The 22749-nt window shown below is 44.7% G+C and overlaps 1 protein-coding gene across 1 annotated transcript in view; it reads right to left on the bottom strand.

The window, feature by feature from the left end:
* The window catches only part of IPPK (inositol-pentakisphosphate 2-kinase), a 350009-nt gene that overhangs the window by 95959 nt on the left and 231301 nt on the right, over positions 1-22749 (bottom strand). Inside the window, exon 10 of the mRNA XM_078661382.1 lies at positions 793-943. Coding sequence (XP_078517508.1) covers positions 793-943 — 151 coding nt within the window. The remainder of the gene's footprint in view (positions 1-792; positions 944-22749) is intronic.

Raw genomic sequence — 22749 nt, 5'->3', positions numbered from 1 at the left:
CACACAACCTCTTTTTCCTACACTAGTCTCCTCGGGATATCTGAGCCTCCGGGTATTAAATCGTTAAAGACACTTGCAATGACACTAAAGACTTCACGCCGACCCTCAGGGTGGGTGGAGAAGCGTAGCTCAATAGTTAGAGCGGCAGATCCTGATACAGAGGTCTGGCCCGGGACCAGGGTTCAATTCCCGCCTCGGCCGCTCTTGTACTCAATTTCCCCGGACCTGATAATTCTCGCCTCGGTGCCTAGTCTAATCATGGGTCCCACTCTGGGCAATAGCTTCCTTAATCTCCACAACGGCCCCAGCAGCGCTTGGATGCCTGGCTTCACCTTGGGGGTGCCCAGGAGTGGAAATTTCACACAGGAAAGCCAGGATGGGTTCCACAGCGGTATGAATACAGAGCTACGAGGCCTCCGGGTAGAAGTGCGCTATATAAATACTATACATTTACATTTACATCCATCTCCTTTTGAGACCGCCCCTCGCAAGGATTGATTACTGCCTTTGATGTTTCGGTCTTCTACATGTGGGGCCCTCATAGAAATAACATGTTGTGATCCCTGCTAATAGTATGCAAAGAAATAAAGCTAAACCATAGATACCCTGATACAAATATCCTTGCTCGTGAACTAATATCTAATACAAAATGTGCAACAATGTACCAGGAGGAAAGATGTGCAGATCAACGTCATTTTTCCTGATCCAAGTATAATCCAGGAGATGGATTTCTTCAGTTTTTTAGTTGGGGTCTAAATGTCAAGTTGAACACTGTGCGGTGTAAGAACGTACCTTTCTTCTGGAAATTCCTCCAGATACTGCTCAACTCGGTTATATAAAGGGAGTAGTCCTTCGATGTCGAGCAAGTCAAGCATCTGGACTTGAAGGGTTTTGTGCAGGATACATCCCTTTGGCAATCCAGAACACTCTACAGAATGTTTTCCTAAATGAAAGATTAAACTGTGTTAGTCATGATTCAAGATATAACTATTTTCTATTAATCTGTCATTAGTACAAGACACACTAATCTTAGCTCTAAAACAAAGTGAGAAATTATATTCTTGTAACATACTTCGGGAGAGAAGGCTAGGAGCTTTCTTTTATGATATGAAAATGAACGAACTGTATGTGTATGCACAGATATGTTCATACCAAAGGTCCATCTCTCAACACACCCAAGGGTTTCATGTCTTAGTTTGACACTCTCTTCAGAGCAATGAATTTTATAGCACATAAGTACTGTTGATGGTTCTAAAGAAAAGGTACAATAGAACTGAGAGGGCTAATGTGATTTTGTTTTACGTTTACTGTACTCCTCCCTCAGCCCTGTCAACAACATTCTTAGAAATAAATCTGGATGAGAGCAACAAATAAAAAAAAAAAAAGGAACAAGCATCGGCCATGCCAATGGACCTGACTTTAATGTGCTACATCTGCACTCACAGGAGCACACCCCTCACTATGCACTCACATAGGACGAGTCTTTTACCTCTGGTGTACTAGGAATAAGAGTGAGAACCAAGAAAGCGCATCCACATGTTCTGGAGTGGTGGAACATGGGATTACCCAAGAGAGCATGAGAAGGGAAATAAAAAATGCTAAAGGGGATGTAGGAATGAAGCTACTCTGGACAGGTGCCAGCAACTGTCTTGTGCACATGCAAAGTGCCTTAAAAAAGATCAGATTAATCACTCATAACCTGCAAAAGTGTACTGATATAGCATTCCTCTCTTATCTCCTGCGGGGGAATTAAATGGGAATGTGGAAGGAGACATCTTTGGAGTATATTGCAGCAGTTCTCCTGTTGGAAGCCCATGTTTTCTCAAAAGCAGGCAGCAAAAGTCTCAGACTTGGAAACTCTCCAAATCATGCTACCTCCACAGCACACGCTACCAGGTGCTCCATTAACTAGCTAACTATAAAATAAATCTGTAAACTTAACAGGGCTATAAACTGGCTCTTAGCCTCCAAACATACATAACGGAATTCTCCATGAAACATCTACTGTCATTAAGGCCAGAGCAAACATCACCTCCTTAATAACAACTTGAAAGTTCAAGAGGGTTCTGAAAACTGACTACATTACACCCACACTAACAGGGACTTTAGCAACCTACCTAGGAAATTACAGAAGAATATCCAACTGACCATTCCTAGGTAAACTAATTCAAAAGGCAGCCTTCTCGCAGTTCTACCACATAAGTGAACCAAAGTAGCTCTTCTGAGATAGAGAAAGATTCAGACTGGGAATGAGAACTTAATCAGTATTAATCTCCATCTTAGATGATCACAAGAACACAAGGTACTTAATAGAGTCGCAACACAACTCTTGCTTGACTGGTCAACAGTATTCAACATTGTACATTGGCAACCAGTAGTCCAAAGGGTAAATGACACAGGGATCCATGGTACAGTACATCATTGAAAAAAATATACCTCACTGACAGAGCCCAAAAGATCAAACTTCCTCCATTCTGCTTGATGCCACTCAACTCTTGCATAGGGATTCCCCTAATCCCCTCAAGCCAAGGGGCAACAATTGTCCCTCTCCCCTTTTAAATATGTCTGTCATTTCACCCCGACATGATCAACTCCTTCATGTTTACCTGCTACAACTGTGCTACAATCATGTTACAATTAAGTTACAATTATGCTGATGATACCCAGATCATAAACAGTCTGATTTTAAGTCCTCTTCACTAACAGACCATTTGATGCTGAAAAAGCATCTTAAACACAATTCACTCAGGGTAGGAATATTCACCTAGGAAACATGGAAAAATTAAGACCTGCTATGCATTTGGCTCCCATAGTTCGCACTTCCACCAACCACCCATAAAGCAGTAAAGGAACTTAGTGTTATGTTTGCCACGTTCTTGCGCCAATCTCAAGGAAATAAATGAGCAGAGATGCTTTCTGTACGATAAGAACGCTTTGATGCAACTTTCTTTACATAAGCCTATTGCACAGGATTAAGAAATCAACAGACCTCGTGTCATCGTTTCTGGATTATGTGAAAGGCTTCTACATCAAACTTACTAAGGATCTATCTTTGTACAGTCGAAACTCGAACTCTGCAATCTAAAGAGAAATACCAGATCCAAAATGGCTCCAATCCTTTTAATAAAAAAAAAACTGCCATCATTGGCAGTTCCTTCTCAGTTCAGCCATGCAAACTCTGTAATACACTCCCAAAGAATAAGGATCTATCAACTATGACTTTAAAAAAAAAAGAAAGAAAATGAAGGTTTAGTACATGCACAGTCCCACTGAACTGATGTCTAACTGATCCATGTCACCAACGGGCTTAAGATACACAGTTCTCACTTTTCATCATGAGGAGGTCTTAAGGGATACTCAAACGAAGAGAGTGGGACATAATAGGGCTAAAGATTAATGGTGGAGGGGATATACAATGAATTACTTGCTAGTACTTTCATTTATGTATTTACAGCATTTCCATAGCACACCTTCTACACTGAAAGTTTAGCAAGCCTGCAAGAGTTAAGAAAAGGAATTGCTTCAAACAAAAAGTTTAGGTGACAGTGAAAGTTAAATGTAAAGGCAGCAGAGAGAGCATGATGAAATTAATTGGAATACGCTCGGAAAATCCCTTCCGCCAGACTCACAAAGCATGAATGCATCTGAAAATAAAGGGAAATCCAAGAGTTAAATATATGATGAAGGGTACACATTCCCAAAGGGACAAAGACCAAGACTGGTGGAGATTCATAACAATGGAAATCCTCACCGTTTCACTAACAGAACCATAGAAGTGACAAATTTATGAAGCACAGACAACTCTGCTGAGGGATAAAAAAGGCAAATAAACCGAGGATAGCTGACGACCGAGCAGATATGAGCATCAGGTCACACATTAGCAAAAGAGGCACAATAGGAATGAATGGAAGAGGGCAAAGACACTTTGAAGGAGGCGGCTGCAAACTGGCAAGAGAATCAAATCTACCTCAAGGGACAGAGCAGAAACCGTAATGGCAGGAAAAGCACGAGCACTTGGAAAAGAATTACGATAGTTGAAAGCAAGATGGGCATATAGTGCCATAGATCTACAAAAGACGCCCTGCCAACATGAAACAATGAACAACGTAATGAACTGAAGGAGTCAGATAACTTCTAGGTGGCACCTCATCCAGAAGACATAACAAAGAATCACCAGAACCCCAGAGGAAAATAGGTAACTGAAGGATCCGGCCATTGGGTGTTCAACGGGAATTAAAGGAATATCCACTGCACTTGGAATGGGAATGGTGTGGTGTGGTGTGGTATTATTATGAGAAATCAAAATGGTCTAGCACTAGGTTTGCTTCAGCAAACTGGCAAGAGAACCCCGAGTAGGTTAAGGCTTTTCCCAGCCCAGTAACAACCAGACTTTGAGAAGTCGCAAGTCAAGTGTAATGCATAGGAGACAGAAAGCTGCCCAAACAGCCCGCAGACAACTGAGGAAAAATCTCAGAATCTCAGAAGGGTAACATGTCTTGCAAGCAATAGTTCAGGGCCGTGAGCAACCATCAGGCCCAGTCAAGTGGTAAGGGTTAGAACACACAGTGCTAAATGCCACAGAAGCTCCATAAACAATACTGGGGATGCTGTCTGATGAAGGCCTGGGAGGGAGTCTGGGCCTAGGGGCCTCCACATAAGTGTGATTAAACCAAGTGGGCTCACCTTGTCATCTTGTTAGAAAAATGTAGCAGGGCTAACCCATACAAGGGGGCTTTTGGACCAGTGACAGGCAGAGAAGGGTCCTATGCAAGATGGGAGCCAAGGAAGCAAACCTGCCCAAGGGATCTTTAAGCCTAGCCTGCTGAAAACGAGCCTGTAGGATGCTTTCAGGTTAAATCACAATAGACACAGCTTGTCTGGAGGCACGAGAAAGTAGACCTTGATTACTGTACTTTGGCGGTGTAGACCGACAAATTTACTTACCTGTATCATCGGTTTGAGCTGGTAGTGCTGTAGATTCATATGCTTTGCACATTCCTACTATCTAGTATCGAGCTTGGAGTTTTACAAGTTATATTTCTTCAAAGAAAGAGTTTTGGTTCGAGATGATTCATGATACCTCCCCCTGAATCCCATAAAGTACAAGCACAGACTGCATATTAGATTTAGCTTCTCCCCTATGGGAAGGCACAAGAGCAGAGATGTTTAGCAGTATAAAATCTGTAACTTGTGTAAGAAAACATTAGTCAAAGTATCACAGATGTTATGAATAATCGCGTTCGAGTAGGCAAGTAGGGCCCATGTAACTCTGTTTGTTTCCTCCATCTAGAGAAAGCAAAACAATTATCTTTGGGAACAAATCGAAACCATATAAGTGGTTATTGGGCAACAAGATGGTGAAGGTGGTAACCTCATATCAATACCTGGAAATGAGGTATTCTCAAACATTGAATTTGGCCATACATAAAGAAATTGTGGGGGCCCGTGCAGCCTCTACTATAGGAGGATTTGTAAAGTTTTAAAACACATTTAGGGGATCGTTTGAGGACCCAGCTTCTATCTGCTTATAATAGGATGCTGCAAGCACAATGCGTGTAAGGGGCTGAGCTGCTGGCCCAAATAAGATGCTGCATGCACAATGCTTGTAAGGGGCTGAGCTGCTGGCCCTAAGTACAGAGGTAAACTGAGAGAAGTGTGAGGGGTAAATGCCTGAAATAATTGCTGGGGCTACCAAAAAGCGCAATGTGCCTGGCAATAAGATTGGAAGGAGACTTGCAGGCTTGGGGTTTTCTAGCCTACAAAGCATCCTTGCGTTTTTAGGAAAAGGTCTGGGCCACGGGGGTCAAAAGGTTTCAGTCCACTGTGATAGTGAAATTGCAACTAGCGAATTAAGATGGGCGGTGCAGGACAGGAATAGACTAGGTAAAATCGTTGCGACACTAACTGGTGGGGCCATTTAAAGTCACAGAGGCCTCTCACCGTTCGAAGGGGAAGTTGAAAGAGGTCTAACGTAGGTTATGTACCAAGTATAACATCAGCAAACTATATGCAGGAGTCCTGGGGTAACCAAAGATCGTTCCCATATATATAATACGCACTGACTAATGCTCAGCTACGCATACAGTTATTAAAATTTCAGATTTCTCTGGATTTTTGTTACGTGAATGGGAAATGTAATGCACTTTCTGATTCCTATTCGTTTGAGGGCTAAATTCAAACTTCTAGGGTCCTTCACAACACAGGTCCTGTGATCCTCCCATCTAATTTGGAGTTTTATACCCCACAAGAAGGATCAGATCCGCCACTCTTGCCCTTGCTAAAACAAAACGAGTGAAAAAAGAAAGAGCCGGGGCAGTTCTTTCACTCATCTAGCTATAGAACACTGGAATTTATTACCCCTAGATCTCCACTGCACCAATGATTAGCTGGTATTTAGAACCAAGCCCAAAACTTGGCTTTTTCCAAAATAAGGTTTATTCTACTTCTGCCTTACTCAGTACTTTTGCTTATGTTATAGGGCTTTCTACAGTGCCGCGATATCCCCTTTGGGATGAGTGTTACACTTTATAAAAATGCAATAATAAAACAAATACATTCTCATAACTGTACCTGTAAAATTACAGTTTCAAAATGTTAATGTTCACCTTTTATCAGACTGCTTGTACTTTTATATATTTCGATGTCGGATCTTAAAACCACTTAAAAATATATATATATTATAGCTCATCTTAATGATGCGCTTGCACTACTTGTGAACATGGAGTTTTTAGATGCGGCTGTGAACCAGCAAAATTTAAAACAAGCCTTTGCAATGTAATCGGTCTCACCTTTGGGACCTTATATGTATTTAGCTATGCAGCACATTAGCCTGGGTGCTGAAACATCCACTGTTCTTTAACATGGAAGGAAAGTAAGCACCAAACTGCGTGACACACCAGGTATGGGAACACATGGAGAGAAATATTGCCTTTCAGCAGGAAATGGTATAGTCCAAAGCTCTGTTTTTAATATAAATTCAGAGCCTTCGGTAGGCATATCACTGAAAATACAATTAGAAAAAAATATTATTGTCTACGGGTGCTTGTGGCAGACAATTTCTATGGACTGGAATCTAGAGAATGCTAAAGCGATTCTGGTATTTTACTGACCTCTGCTGGTCTTTTTCTATCAAGACAGTTAAATAGAGGCAGTTGAAAAGAAAAAAAGTCCCCAAGCGGAAGCAGACAAGTCCTAGGGCTGATCTCCAGAGCCCACAAAGTACATACACATATAAGTATATACTAATATATATATAAGTGGTCTTCAATGCTCGACCTAAAAATATGTATGGTAAGAAATGCCGTGCGCTGATCCTTGACAACATAGGTTAGCTCCTATGTTGGCCCTTGTGGAAGGAACGACAGATGGGGTAAATATGATTTTATGCGAGATATAAATTTGATGCCTAACAGAGTGTTATAAGGGAATTTTGTGGGTAGGCTCTGTTACAGACTGTGCATGGGTCGGGGGGGGGGGAAGAATTGGAATGAATTTTAATTTTCATTTTGTGGTTGTATGTATTTATTGTTTTATAGACAGTTGTCTAAACAATAATAAAGGTGACTTGCTTGATGCTGTACTAAAGCACTACAACTTGTAAACTGATTATTACAGGTAAGTACATAACTTTTTCCATTTGCAGCATGTGTCGCTATAAATCCTATGTTTAGCAGACTGAAAAGCTCCCTTCCCCTAAAGAGGTTGATCGCGACCAGGAAGGAAAGATGTTTGAAACAATGTTTTAAGGACAGCTTGTCCAACTTGCGATTCCTGGCTGGCTTTTATTTCCACATAATGTTAGTGGATAGTGATTTACATAGCCGCTTTCCAGATGTGTGTTAAAGGGATGTTGGATAGCAAGGTCACTATGGCCCCTTCTTTACGAGGGGAATGCTCTCGAGGCAACATAGAGGGTATTCCACGTTAAGGTTTTGTATAACAAATCTGTATGCACTTTACAATATATCTGTCGAGCTCAGACTTTGAAACTGGGTTGCCAAGGGGGGGTTGTGCAAAACAAAGAGTTGCTACATTTTTCTGACTGATTGCATTTGATCTACATACAAGGGTTCTTTGTACGTCCAAAGTATGTAATTACATTACCACTGTAGTCTGTGGAAGCGGAAAGGAGGAGAGTAAACCAAGAAACTAACTGACATGAAACAAAAAGACAAATTTTGGCAAGAAACTAGGTTGGGTCCTAGGGAAAATACGATACTTGTGCAACTGGTTTTAAGTTTTCTCCACCGATAAAGCCTGCACTTACTAGATCTTCAAAGGGAAGTGAATACAAGAAAAGCCATTTTCCATGACAAAAGTAGCAGGAAGCGCAAATTGAGGGGCTCAAAAGGAGGTCACATAAGTTAAATGGTATGGTGCCGTTATGGTAGAGGTAATAACCTAGGAGGAATGACCCTTTTATGTCTTCCATGAAGGTTTTAATGCCAGTCATTTTGAAAATGGACTTTTATTCTTTATTTTGGAGGTAGGCAATGACTAACAATCAATAGCCATTTTGTTTTTGTAGTTGCTTGAAGACCACTAAAGCCCTAGCATTATAGCACGCACACACATTTGAAACAAGTCTCCATCATGTTAACCTGTGTGGTGCACCGCACATTTCACATAACCATTCAAGCAAAGTGTTGCCTCGTTCCGAAGACATTGAGAAGAGGAATTTAGAATACAGTAGAGGCAGCTCTTTCTGGCGAGAATTGCATCAGTTTGCCATGGTCTTCACGCATTAGTCTCATGAGAAGAGCCTGCTGATTAGTGCCTATGTAGGTTGAAGTTTACAACGGGCTCTCGCTTCTATCCACTTGCACTGAGAACAGGTGTATAAATGTAGCACCAAATGGCATGCTCCAACTGATGGAGGGTGAAGCTCTGGGCTCTTTAAAAAGCAATAGTCTTGCTTATTTTTAATGCCTGTTGTCGATTTTTGCATTAAACACGTTATACTTCTAACCTCTATATTAGTGTTCGTGCTTTCTTTTACAGAACCTGGTGCATTGTGTGTTAGGAATCGTCTTAGCTAGGCAAAAACAGGATCTCTGGACCGGACTTCACATTATCACCCTACGTGCCACAGGTATGGGAGACATTATTTTGCAAATGTGAGGGGGATGGGGCACAGCTCAGAGCTCAATCTGAAGGTAGAGCCGGAGAGCTTAAGCACATTGAACAAAATGTAGGTTAAGTCTAAGTGCACCTAACATATTTTGTTTGCATTGCATGTGTTATCTTGCATTGTCTGTAGTGCTTTGCACAAAAGGTGTCATATACGCAGGAGACAACAGGATAATAGAATTGTTGGGTAAGTGGAAATGGAGAAGGCCAGAGTCAATGGTCGTGTGAGTGCAAATTCATGGCGTAGAGCAAGCAGGCTCTAGAAATAGTGTGGGAATGAGAGAAGATAGGCAGGAGTGCCGGGACACAAAGCACATACAATTGAAGGATGAATGTGTAAGAGAAAGATTCCTTCTGATTGAGCCGCCCTGGCTCCTTGGCTAGTCCTTCAAGGTGCACAACTGAAGGTCAGCCAAACACAAGGGGATCCTAGGGTGTGAGTGTAGGATATCTTTCCTCCCCACACGTGATTAGTTAGAAGATAATCGAGGGAACTCCTACCCTGTTTTCGGGTTTCTAGGCTATCTACACTACGTGCTGGGGGCACAAGGCTGACTGACCCCTTCTGCTGTCTTCCAAGTGACCATGAGCTAAGAAACCGTGATGGGACCCAAAAAATCTCAAACCTAGTGAGCCCCACCATAAGGTACTCCTGCCAAAACTATGTAAAACTAACATGGTAAAGGCAATCGAAAATTTTTGATACAGTCTGTGGGAATAACTAACAAAGATGAGAACAATTCCTTTCCTAAATACAGTCTCTCGATATAGAAAGAACAGAGTGTGTGTAAATAAGTTTAAAGACCATAAACAAGAGACGAAGAAGAGTGGCCACTCTTTTTGCTATAGTAAGAGTGGGCCCATAAATGTACATGTCTAGAAAGGGTTCAAACTTAAGACATGGCTTGAAACTAAGGAACTGATTGGCCAAGCGTCATGAGTTGAAAGGTGCACTTGTAGCATATTGGTCAGACACAATTGCCCAATAGTTCACTTTTAGAACAGCTACCTCTGCCTTGCATATTTTATCAGGGTAGTTCCACAATCTAGCCAGCCAAGTGTCTTGCACCAAGTTGCAATGTGCTTTAGCTAGGGTATTTTTGTAGCGTTGTTCGTTTTCAATAATTTTCCAAATGCCTCTCAATAGTCGATTAGCCCAGGTGTAGACCACAATCTTATCCAATACATCAGCGGTTTTAATAGTTTCACATCTGCAATGCTTTTTAAAATAGATCGAAAGACAAAGGAATGAGGCCTGTGCTGACCGAAAGAAGGGATCTAACAAAGTTATTTTTGCCTACTGCCAGTTTAGGAGTGTCAACGTAGCCCAAAATTTCAGCTCCGAAAGGTGCAACACTTTGAGCTTTATCACAATAAAACTCCAGGGCTGGCGTTATTGGTAGCGACTGTGTCTGCTTGTGGAGTCCCATGGTGGCTTTCGATGTTTGGATTATAAGCAGATGGCTTTTGCTGAGCTGCAATTCCCAGCACAGCTTGTCAGTCAGCTTAACGAATAAGCAATCAAAGCTATGGACCCTCTCACGTGGTTCGTCTGCAACTGTAGCAATGCTGCTTATGGTTTTGCCCTTCCAACATACCATAAATTTGGTTTTGCATTGAGTTCTAGGCCCCTTAAAGCACAAACAAACAATAACTTACCTAACACGTTCTGAAAAACTATGAGAGTCTTTGAGACAAGTAAAGAATTATCAGAGAAGAGACAGATTGTTATTTTCTTCAAATTTAGGGAGGGGTTCGTTCCTGCAGTCTAGAAGTGCATTACACACGTTGTTCATGTACAGAGTAAACAAAGTAGGTGTGAGGACTCACCCCTGGCGTACAACGCGTTGGACAGGAGTTCTACTAGTTAGTTCACCATGTTTCCCCCAACAGACCTGGGCATAATGGTCTACATGCAGTCTGGTTATCAGTGTTGCCGTGGCCCCCATTTCTATAAGAACTTTCCGCCAATTCTTGCAGGCACAAGATCAAATGATGCTCTTAAGTCAACAAATGATACATGCTATTTTTTATTTGAATGGTCCACATGTAGAGAAATGTTATGCTGTCCCAAGACGTTAGAGTGGTAAGTGTGCTACCCACCAATACCCATATGATTCAGTGTCCCAAGGGAATGCCCTTGCTGATTCGGATGTCAGAAAGGCCACCCTGTTACGGATTTCTGATGTCGCTATGTATGTTGTACAAAATTATTTATTTACTGTATTCTTCCGTAAAAGATTTGTCTTTGTTGCAGAAATGAGCCTGCGTTAATGAGGAGCAGTATTTGCTCAAGCAGTGGTGTACTGGGACTCCAAATGTGTACGGAGAAATCAGGGTGTGTGTCGTACCAACATTTGTACTCCCAAACCTTGCACAGCTGTATCACGGAGCTGCCCATGTTGGCAGGGATGCAACAACCCACTACACCCTTCTTTTCTTTTATGGCACGGAGCTGCCCATGTTGGCAGGGATGCAACAACCCACTACACCCTTCTTTAGTTCTATGGCACAAATGGCATATGCTGGGAAAGCATCAAGACCACCCCTGCAGCTCACCCTCCCTCTTGGGGCCCTCAGTCCAATTCCAAATAGACTTCATCGAGAGGCCTAGCTGCGCTTCATATTCTTAGGTGTTGGTGATTGTATGTTTTCTGGGTGGGTTAAAACTTACCTCTTCGCAAGGGCAGATGCCTTTACAGTTGCAAAGTGCTTTCTTGAGGGAACATATTCCAAAGAAGTTACCTTGCAAGCAACCTAGAAGCACACTTCATTCCATCTGTATGTGCAGGAGTGTTGCAAAGCCTTAGGAATAGAGAAAAAACTCCACTGTGCATATTACCACAATCTGCAGCCAAGGTTAAGCAGAACAATGGTAGCCTAAAAAAAATAAAACAGCAAAGATTATGTTCTGAGAACCACGTGAAATGGTCTGATGCCCTGCCCCGAATTTTATAGAAAACTAAGCTGAGCCGTACGCGATAGCTGTCGGATGCCCCATAAGGTTACCATTGAGCACTCCCAAATATGCTGCCAAGATAGACTTACACCTGAATGATGATGTAGTCCTACAATATTGCAAAAAGCTCGTATGCTGTCTTTACAGTTTCTGTTCAAGCTGCCCTACTTGAAAGCCCAAGTGGAGTCTGCTCTTCCTTCTAGCCTGGTGACTGGGTCTTCACATGCTGTCATTCGAGGAACAGTTTTCTGCAGCCCCCATCCACCTCGGCGTGGCCCCGTGGCCCCTACCAAGTGCTAATTATCACAAACACAGCTGCTAAGTGTTGCAGTCTGGGAACCAGAACAGACTCTTCCCTGTGTACGTGTGCTGCATATCTCAGAGGAGACAGCCCATCATTGCTTGCTTCCGGACCTGCATCAAGCCCTAGGCTGGGACCCTTGCCGGAAGGTGGTCCTTTTGCGAACCTGCCAGTGGGTCAGATCTCTGGTGCCCACCTCTCATCTACTGCACCTCCACAGTCAAGCAAAGCTATGCCCATTACTCCTCACTGTTACTACCTCTGCCGGAGGGAAGGGCAGTTCGTCTTTTACTGGATCCCTTTATGGGCCTGGCATGTTATCTTAGCCACTGTCTTTAGTCTCTGGCTTTTTGTGGGAAACACAATTTTTGTGGAATGGAAGGACATCAACACATCTGACTGTACAGAACTTATCCTTGAACAGAGCTGCTGCCCTGTATATAGAAATAGCTCCTTAATGCTGTTGCTTGAAGAATCCTGCTAAACTGACAAGTTACTTACCTTTGGGAATGCTTTTTCTGGTGGACACTATCTAACCACCGATTCCTCAACTTCAGAATATTCCCCAGGTGCCAGACTGGATCCAGAAGCTTTTTCAGCAATACTTCTGCCTGCCATAAGGGGGTGCTGTACAGCTTCACGTTAGCTTCGTACCACCCCAGAAATCAAAGAACATAAAAGCGCCACCCCTGCACACAGACATTAGTTTATTGCTCGACTGTTTCCACCCCCCCAGACGCAGAGCATTAAACAATAGCCTGTACCAGTATACAGATCTCTAACTTGGGACATCCGTTTCTTAATGTTTCTCCTTCCAAACACTCAGACATGGAGCACCCCAAACAAAGTGCAAGTGACAGTGTGCCAAAACAAAACTTTGGTCCTTATTGTGATATTCTGGAGGCCACTAAACAGAACGAGAATGTAGGAGAGCAGTGAGGCATCATCTGTTAGATAAATGTATTCACCAGAAACATCATTATTAAAGGTAAATAACTCGTTCTTCTGATGGATATAATTAACCCCAGATTCCTCAGCATTAGAATGGACCAAGGCTGTACCTCTCGAAGGTAGAGGATCTGTGGTGTGGACTCGCACCAAAAAGTATTGCACGAACGAACTGGTGAAAAGCCTGTCCCATTGGGCATGGGTTGTCAAGGCAGTAGAGCTTTGTGAACGTGTGCACCGATGCTCACATCACATCTTGGCCAATATCAAGGACATGCACTCCTCAATGCGGGAGAGGGGTTGGCCTAACGGCTAAGGCGCTCGACCTCGGACCTGGAGATCTGGGTTCAAGTCTCGGTAACGACGCCAAAAACCCCCTGTGATTCTGGGCAAATCACTTAATCTCCCCGTGCCTAAAAAATGAGGGTGTGTCCTCATGTAACGTAACTGGTGCTATGTAAAGCGCACTGATAACTGATTCGGTTCGGTTCTAGTTCGCGCTATATAAAACTCCCAAAAAAAAAAAATGCCAAAACAGTGGTAGCAGCCTTAGCCCTGGTTGAATGGGCTCTCAGTCCCCCTGGAGGTTGCCTTGTGGTCAGTGCACACACCTTAATACAGAGGACTATCTACCTCGACAGAGTCCTCTTCTGCACAACCTTCTATTTCTTCACCCAAGAAAAACACCACAAAAATGTGTTCGTCCACCCGATGTTTACTAGTATGCTCAAACCCCTTTTGCAGTCCAACTGATGGAAAATTCCCTCTTTATAGGGGTGAGGGGCACAGAATACTAGGGGGTGATGGCTTGATCAAGGTGAAAAAGAATCATGACTTTTGTCAAGAATGCTGCTTAAGTCCTCAGTACCAGTTTGTCTGTAAAAAAAAGGTGGTGCAGGGCGGCTGCACAATTAGTCTGAAGTTCACTCATGAAAAGAACTAAAGTGATCACTTTGAGGGAAACAGTCTGTAAAGTCAGAAGACAGGTGCATCAGCTCGAAGGGCATACATACGAGAAACCTCAGGATCAACTTAATGTCCCATTATGGTATCACAAACTGTTTGGGAGGAAATATAATGTCAAACCTTTAATAAACCTCATCACAGCCGCTGATTTAAACAAGGATGCTTGGTTGGTAGACGCGAAAAGGTTGAAAAGGTTGCCAAATAACCTTGAATGGTTCCCACTGCAAGACCTAGCGAACCAAAGACAAAACAAACAACAAAACATCTGACAGTTGGCTTGTAAAGGGTCTTTCTTGAACACTCTACAACAGGGTACAAATCTGTCCCAGTGCTGCTGTAAATGTACTTCGTTCAAGGACCCCTGGCAGCAAGGGTGAAATATACAACTTCAGGTGGCAGATTAAACTCAAGTCAACCGCAGCTGCTCAAACTCCACGCATGGAGGTTTAGAATGCGTACATTCGGGTGAAATATACTGACCTGCTGCTGCGAAATAAGATCCTCCTAAAGTCATAGCCTCACCAGAGAGATGATTCTCACTCTAACACACGTGGCAAAAAACGGAGCAGCTGGGATGACTTTGGCCTGGTTGGCCCTGATCTTCTTCAGAACTGTGGGCAAGAGAGGGAGGGGTGGGAAGGCGTAAATAAATCCTAAGTTCCATTCCAGCCAAAATGCATTTCTGACCAGGTGTCAGCAAGGACATGCCAATGTGCACAACCTTTGACACTGCGTGTTAGAAAGAGGTAAGAAGGACCTAGCCCCGGTTCCCCTCACTGCCAAAAGACGTCCTGTGCCACTACAGGATGTAGAAGCCATTTAAAATCCGCCAGATGCCGCCAGCTGAGCTTGTCTGCCCTGGCACTCAAGGATCCCACCACGTGGGCATGACTAAGGAAAGGCCCTGATGCTCCAGACAATTCAAAAGGGCAGAGCATCCTGGCACAGGCCAATCTTGCTTGCTGCGGTACTAAATGGTAGTGGTGTTCTCCATGAGAACCTGCACCAGTCTCCACTTGATGGATGGCAGAAAGGCCTTCACCACCAGATGAATGCCCCACAACTTCAACAAATTTATAAGGAACCAGGCTTTGGCCAGAGACTAGGGTCTTCTGGTCTCCAACTCAGGCTCAGGGCTGCTCTCAGCAAGATCCGGAACTGAGGCTGAAACATTGGCATCATAGACCTAATGTCCCGTACCGTTGTTCCCAACGGGTACAGGAAATTAGGGAAGATCTTGAACTGTACTGTACCTAGGACAACTCAGATGAAAGCAGACCTCTGCAAAGGAGTCCGGTTCAAATGTGGCTCACTGAATATGAGCCCCAACAATTTTCGCCTTTGTCTGAATCGAGTCCACGACTGACTGTGGCAAGCCGACTTTTAACAGCCAGTCATTATGGTAGAAGTAAATGGATATCTCCAACTTCGGAAAATGGGCAGCGACCACTTTCATGTACATCAGAGGGGTACAAGTGAAGCGAAGGGGAGTACGACAAACTGAAAATGCTCCTGGCCTACCTTGAAACACATATAACATCTGTTGGGTTGCAGGACAGAGTCCAAGAATACCATCCAGGCGTTGGGGTCATCCAGGGCTGTCAGAATCTGGGGTAGCGTGAGCATTCAGAGGACAAAGATCTAAGATGGGCCAAAGGCCCCATTCTTCTTTAGCACAAGGAAATAGCGATAGTTCCAAACCTCCCCTATTTCACAGTACAGAATCCTTCAAAAAGACTAATTTACAACGTAAAACTCACACCTCAGAATGAACAGGTGTTTTTCCGAGATTTAGCAGAGCAGGATTATGTTACTTACCCTTTAAATATCTGTTTGGGGCATGTAGGGGTGTAGATTCACATGCTATGCATAGTTCTGCCATCTAGTATTGGCTTTGTACTTCATCCTTTTCTTCTGGGGGGACATGGGTGTCTAATTTCTCCTGGGAGGGAAAACTCCTTTTTGATGTCAGAGAATCCAGTATTCGTCCTGCAACCTAATGGATCTGAATCTGCTGTTGTTGAATGTCCATTTTTACAATAGGCTCGACCGGAGACATGGAAGCCAATGAAGACTTTGAGGTTTTTGGATCAGTAGTTTTTTTAACCAAGGCTTTTGGTGTAGACCCATGTTTTTTGCTCAGAACCGAAGCGGATGAGGTTGGATGCCGGTTTGAACCCGGAGGTCGATCTTGGTACAAAGAGTTTTATTTCAGATGTTTGGTCTTGGGATCAGTTTTCTGTGCTGGGCCAGAGGGCGGGGCATCCGAAACAATCTTTTGTATCCAATCATGGCCCAAAAGCAGTGGCGGTCTGGCAACCTTTAAATGAGGATGTTTTAAGGCCAGCTTGGCTAATGGAGCAAGGGCAACAGTACTCATGGGTTGACCCGCTTGAAGTCTGCTCATGTCCAGGTTGATCTCCACATCAGAGCCGGAGCTTTCAACAGGTGAGAACCCTCCTTGTTCTTACTTCAAAGAAAATGTCGGAAGTGTCATCCCCCACGACCGCAAGACATTTCCATTCAACGCTCCCTTCGATCCCCAAGGGTGTTCTTCGACCGAAAGGACTTACACACGTCACAGTCAGCCTAACGATGGTCAGGCGAAAGACACAAGTTGCACACAACATGTTGGTTAGTGTGCAGATATTTCGAATGGCAACGTGAGCAAAATCGAAAGGGTGTGTGTTCCATCAGAGGGGCATCTTAGATGGAAAGGAGAGCACACAGGAGTAGGCCCAGGAGTGGCCTCGCTCCAAGTGCAATCGGTCGGATCCCAAACCATATCGAGAACAGCGCAGAAGGGAGAAGCGTGATCGAAACAATACTAACAAAGACAGTTAAATGAACCGAAGAATCACACCGAACAGAGAAGAAAGAAAGAGCCGAGGCAAACAGATCAGAACCCGACGGCGGAGAGAAAACAAAGGAGCCGATGCCCATGGGCAGAATCACTGAGCGGAGTCACTCTATCTCATGACTCCAAATACTTCTTTGAAGAAAAACAACTTGCACAACCCTGGACCCAACACTAGATGGCAGGAGTACGCAGAGCATGTTTACCTACAGCCAAGCATGCCATCAAACAGAAAGCTTACAGCATAGCCAAATAGTTTCAAAGACTTATCTGTTGGACACGATAAATCGCCATCCTGGGAGAAAAGTGCGGGCTCCTTCCTCATACAGGGTGGATGGCCACCACGGATGTCAAGCTAAGCGTCTTAGTGGCTGTTGCCTCAGGGAAGGGAGACTGGGGGACGGGTGTCCTGGTGGCCTGCATGTTGACTCCCAGATACAAGCCCCGTCCTCTAAAGGGCTTGGGTGATTGCAGGAGAGACTCTGAAGGCTGATGTTGCCAGCCAGCCCCCTAAGGTAGCCTCTGAATTTCCTAAACCGGTCAGGAAATTGTTTGGCAGGGGTCAAAATAACCAGAGAGCGAACAGTGGCCCTATTCTCCTTGAAATGTTCAAAGGAGGAATCAGCTTTTTCGCCAAGCAGGAGTGAGGCATCAAAAGGCCCCAGAGAACCCTTTGTAGGGTATCAATGCATGGCGGAGGAGCACCACAATGGTGCAACCACCCTTCTCAGACAATCAGTAGCACCAAGGTCATTGCAAATCACGTGTATGGGCCCATCTTGACCAACTTGAATGTTATGAACCGATCAGTGCACTACCTGTTTTCTCACACCTCGCTGCAGGGATCCACTTGCCAGAATCCCCCACCCGATCTCACTCCCTCCTAGCGCTCTGCTCTTCCTCACAGGGCACACTGGTCTTGGAAAGCAGGTGGTTTTGGATGTCCATGGCAATAGCCCCTCACCCAGCTGGGAAACTGGCAGACCTTTCCTGTTAGTCCTGGTTAAAGGAATACATTTTCCAGAGCTTTTCCTCCTCACACAGCAGACTGGCTGCTTGACAGTTGACAATTTGGGGGCCCTAAGCTCCCATTATTATATTATATTTGCAGACACCAAATTTGGTTTAGGTCTGCATCTGTTAGACCTCATACCCTTGGGTGGTAGTCACTCAAACGTTTTGCCTTTACCTCCCCTGTTTTGCTGAGTTTAGTTTCGGTTGAATTTAGTACTTGGTACACTTTACCACTGGTAACAAGTGCGAAAGTACTTGTGCTCTCTCCCTTAAACATGGTTAAATTGCCTACACCTAATTGGCACATTTAGTTTATTTTCAAGTCCCTAGTAATTAGCACCCCATGCTACTAATGGGCTTTCAGCACTCACTGTATCACCCACCAAAGCAGTCTTTTAAAATCTGTCTCAGGCCTACCACTGCAGGCTGTAGTGCAGTTTTAAACGGCCATTTTGATCTGCCAAAATAAACCTTATGCCAGGCCTAAACCTTCCTTTTTAATAGATATTTCACCCCTAGGGTATGCCCTGAGAGTTCACAGGGCAGGGCGCATTGTATTTAGCAAGTGGGACATGTAGGTTTATGTTATACATGTCCTGGTAGTAAAAAACTCCTAAAGTTCTTTTTCACTATAGCAAGGCCTATCACTCCGTTAGGATAACATTAGGTCACCTTCTTACACTCAATAAATGATAACTTACACTTTGGAGCAGATAGGAAAATTATGTTTACACTCAAATGAATTGTAAAATGAAAACCTCATAGTGGTAAAGTCAGATTTTAAGTCACAAATCTGAAAATGCCACTTTTATAAAGCTGGCATTTTTTTGTCCTAACCATTTGTGCCTGCGTCACGTGACTAAATAGTTTGGCAGTTGGCCTTGGTGTATTCCTTCCAGACACTGACAAAGGATACTAGGTGTTGGGCAGCATAGGTCATCCTTCTAGGGCGGTTGGTGCAGAGCTTTTCCCTGCCCAATTTACATTTCAAGGAGCTGCCCACAGCACACTCAGAAAGAGACTTAACACCAGTGTATTGTCACCCTAAACCACTTGAAGCCTGGGATGGGGAAAGAATGAACTTTCCAAAACCAGACGTGGGAGTAGTATAGGGAGTCCCCTCACTTCAAAGGCTGGCACCAGATATAAATATTGGACCTCTTGAACCACTCATCAGATCGGGGCCGGACTGGCCATAGCGGGCACTGGGCAATCCCCCGGTGCGTCGCACAGCTGGGGGGCCGATTTGGGGCCCCTGGGGGCCGTTTTTGTTACAGGGCCGCAAAATCGGCCCTGTAACAAAATGGGCCGAAAACCGGCCCAGGCAAAGAGCTCGGTGGCACCGCTGGGGAGGGGGGTCGGGGGGGGAGCACTTTGCCAGGGCCGGTTTTGGTTCCCAGTCCGGCCCTGCTTCAGATCACTTCTGGACCTGTGGAAGACTCAAAGGGACTGTTCAACTTCTGTAAGACCAGTCTTTCTGCCTGAGGAGGGAAGAGTGGACCTCCTCTTTGAACCCAGGACCACCTGGTCTCCTGTTCTAAGGTTCAGACCTGGCTCCAGAGTCCTCGCTGCAACTGCCCAGCGGACCTGTTCAACTGGAACTGAGACCTGCTGGCCTCTGCTAAAGTCCCTGAATCCCAAGAGGTGCATCTCCATGTCCTGGAGCCTTGCTTAGCATCAGAGTTTACTCCTTCGAAAGAAAACGAGAAATCCTTACATTTTCAGCTCTTTGCGACCACAAACTGCCCGTTTGCGATTAGATTATGCCGCCTGCACCAACAGCCAACACAAAGCTCTGGTGAACCCGACCCTTCGAACTACAGCGACCACATAATAATAATAATAATAATAATAATAATAATAATCCACATTTGTAAAGCGCACAATCACCCGTTAGGGTCTCTAGGCGCTGGGGGCCGTCGGGAAGATTAAGCAAGCTATTGCCCAGAGTCACATGGTGCTGGGCTAACCTGCCGCCGGGGATCGAACCGTGATCCCCAGATTCCAGCGTCAGTCGCCCTGGCCGCGGCGCCACACCTCAGCAACATGAGATCTGCACTTAGCGATAAAGCAATCACAGCCACGGTGATCACCGAACGCGAAGCTCCAGCAACGACCATCCGTAACGCCTGACAGGATCTACGTGCTACACCGATGGCCATCCGCAATGCCAGGCCTGCTCTTTATACAACAGCGACAACCATGCACGGCACTGTCCCGGCTCCTTGCTGCCTCCTACACTGTAAACTGAACTCTCCGCGCCAGGTTTTGAGAACTTAATTTTTTCAGCAGAACTAACTTAGTCCCTGTGTCGGACGAAGGTCCATCATGGTCAGCCTGAAGTGAGACTTTCCCCCCCGGTCTAGCATAACTAGATGACCACGAGTGGCACTTTGACTTTTTAGGCACCATACTTACCTAAACTTTGCAATTACACATCTCTGGCTTTTAGTCATCATGGTATCATTTTAGTTATGAAAATGTACTCAATTTGTCTAAATTGGTTTGGGATTTTTCTTAAATAATAATAAAAATAATAATAATAATAATATATTAATAAGCACATTTGTAAACCGCATGGTTACACTCGGCCAGTGTGTTCCAGCGCTGCGGTGTCACTGCAAGAAAACCACCCGCTGCATCTTCCCTAGTTATCCTGGGGGAAATGATAGGTCTTCAAATCTTTCCTGAAAATGCTCTCTCGATCATCTGTCCGGAGGTGCACGGGGAGTTTGTTCCAGTGCTGGGCAGCCAACAGCGGAAACGTGCGTCCACCCATTCTGTCTCTCTTGGTCGCAGAAACGCACCCCAAACCCCTCCCACATGATCCTAGTTGGCGAGTAGGAGCATAGAGGGTGAGTAGCTCCGACAAATAGGAGGGGGCAGTCCCCTGCAGATGCGGTGGCAAACACACATTGCCTTAAACAGGACTCTCTTCTTGTGCTTTGTTCTCACTTTGTTACTATTTGTGTGCTAAACAGAGCTTCTAAGTTAAGTCTGACTACTTTTATGCCATGAGAGGCTTAAGCACAGGTTAATTTAGCGACTTTTGTGGTGCACCATGACGAGGATCGTGGTTGTAGCTTGAGAAGAGTCTACATCCCATCATCACAAAACACAATTCAAACATAGTCTTTGAAGTTTGGTTGGGGAGCTGCTTCCTTTTGAAGTGCTCACTCCTCTGTCGTGCCCTTCCTGCAGAAAGTAGTTTGTAACAGCAGGAGTGACTCCAAATTTGATATCCCTAAAACACAGGCCATAGCAGTGACCAGAAGCTTTCACCTGGATTTCAGCCACAGTGGTATGAGCATCAAAAGGTTACTCGAGGGCCCCAGCCCTACTTTTTATGATTCTCCTATCCACTCAATTTCACTGAAGTGTGTGTGTGCCTGCGTGTGTGCGTTCGTTCCCACCAGGCCACAAAAATACAGCAATTCACAAATCTGTCTTCCATATGGGGCTGAGGGCGGGGGTACTCTTCCTCCTCATGCTCCTCCAGTCAGCCCTGGGTCTCTTACAAGGAAACCCAGAGTCATCCATGTGTTGTACCATTCACATGTACACATACTCACACCGCAGACATGCAATCACATGCACAGCACTACATACTAACCTGATGTAGGCCAAAGGTGAGAAACACACAGCAGCAGAACTTTACATGAGTGAGCCAGAAGGTCTCACTCCAGTAACACAGGTAAAAAGGCCTGTTCACCTCTACTGATTACTTCACATTATGCTGCTACCACTGCGCTCATGCTACTTAACTCCCAGCAAAGGCAATAGCCTTTGACAACTATGACAATAGTTCTTTGAGCGCCCCTTCCAGTCCAAGAAGAATGCAATCTGTCAGACATGCCAAAGTTCCGGTTTGCCTATGACAACAAAAATCAGCACTGGCGATCCAGACATCTTTGCAGCGGAGGCACTCGGGGCAGGTGTGCATGTCCCTCACGATGTGAGGGACTTTTCCGTCCCAACGAATACTTCAAACAGCAGATTTAGAGGAGTGTACTCAGAAGAGGAATTCTTGCAGCAGAGTGTGGGCAAAAGGCCTCTAGTCAAAAAAGCCAGTAGTGTTTCATGAACATGTTTAGCAAGGCTGATGTTGCAGTCTCACAGGTATCCAGACCTGGCAAATCCCTGGCCAATGCGATCGTAATGGCCTTGGTCCTGGTCAAATGAGTCAGCCAGTCGGGGTTCCTGGTTTGCCAGAGAGTAGCAGATTTTAATGCAGAGAACTAATCACCTGGATGGAGGACTATTCCCCTGGACATAGTCCTGTTTTGCGCCACAATGTCTTTCTGTCCTCAGAACTCCAGGTAGGAGAGTAGTGGCTGGAATGTGAATGGGAGATATGTGCCCCGATGCAGGCAAAATGTATCTCCCAATTACATTTTGGTAAGAACCTACAGTGCGCAGAAGCTGTGACACTGCTTGTTCTCAATCGTGGGGAACAAATCTAGCCAGGGCATGCCAGGACGCCTCCGGGCATTCGTTGCGCTTTATAAATGTTTAAATCAAATCAAATCAAACCTCAGGATGGAGCAGTGGTCCGCCAGCTGACACCTGTTCTGC

Source organism: Lissotriton helveticus, chromosome 9 (genome assembly GCF_964261635.1).
Source record: "Lissotriton helveticus chromosome 9, aLisHel1.1, whole genome shotgun sequence".
Lineage (NCBI taxonomy): Eukaryota > Metazoa > Chordata > Amphibia > Caudata > Salamandridae > Lissotriton > Lissotriton helveticus.
The sequence above is the reverse complement of the archived record's forward strand: the minus strand, read 5'-3'. Positions and strand labels throughout refer to the sequence as shown.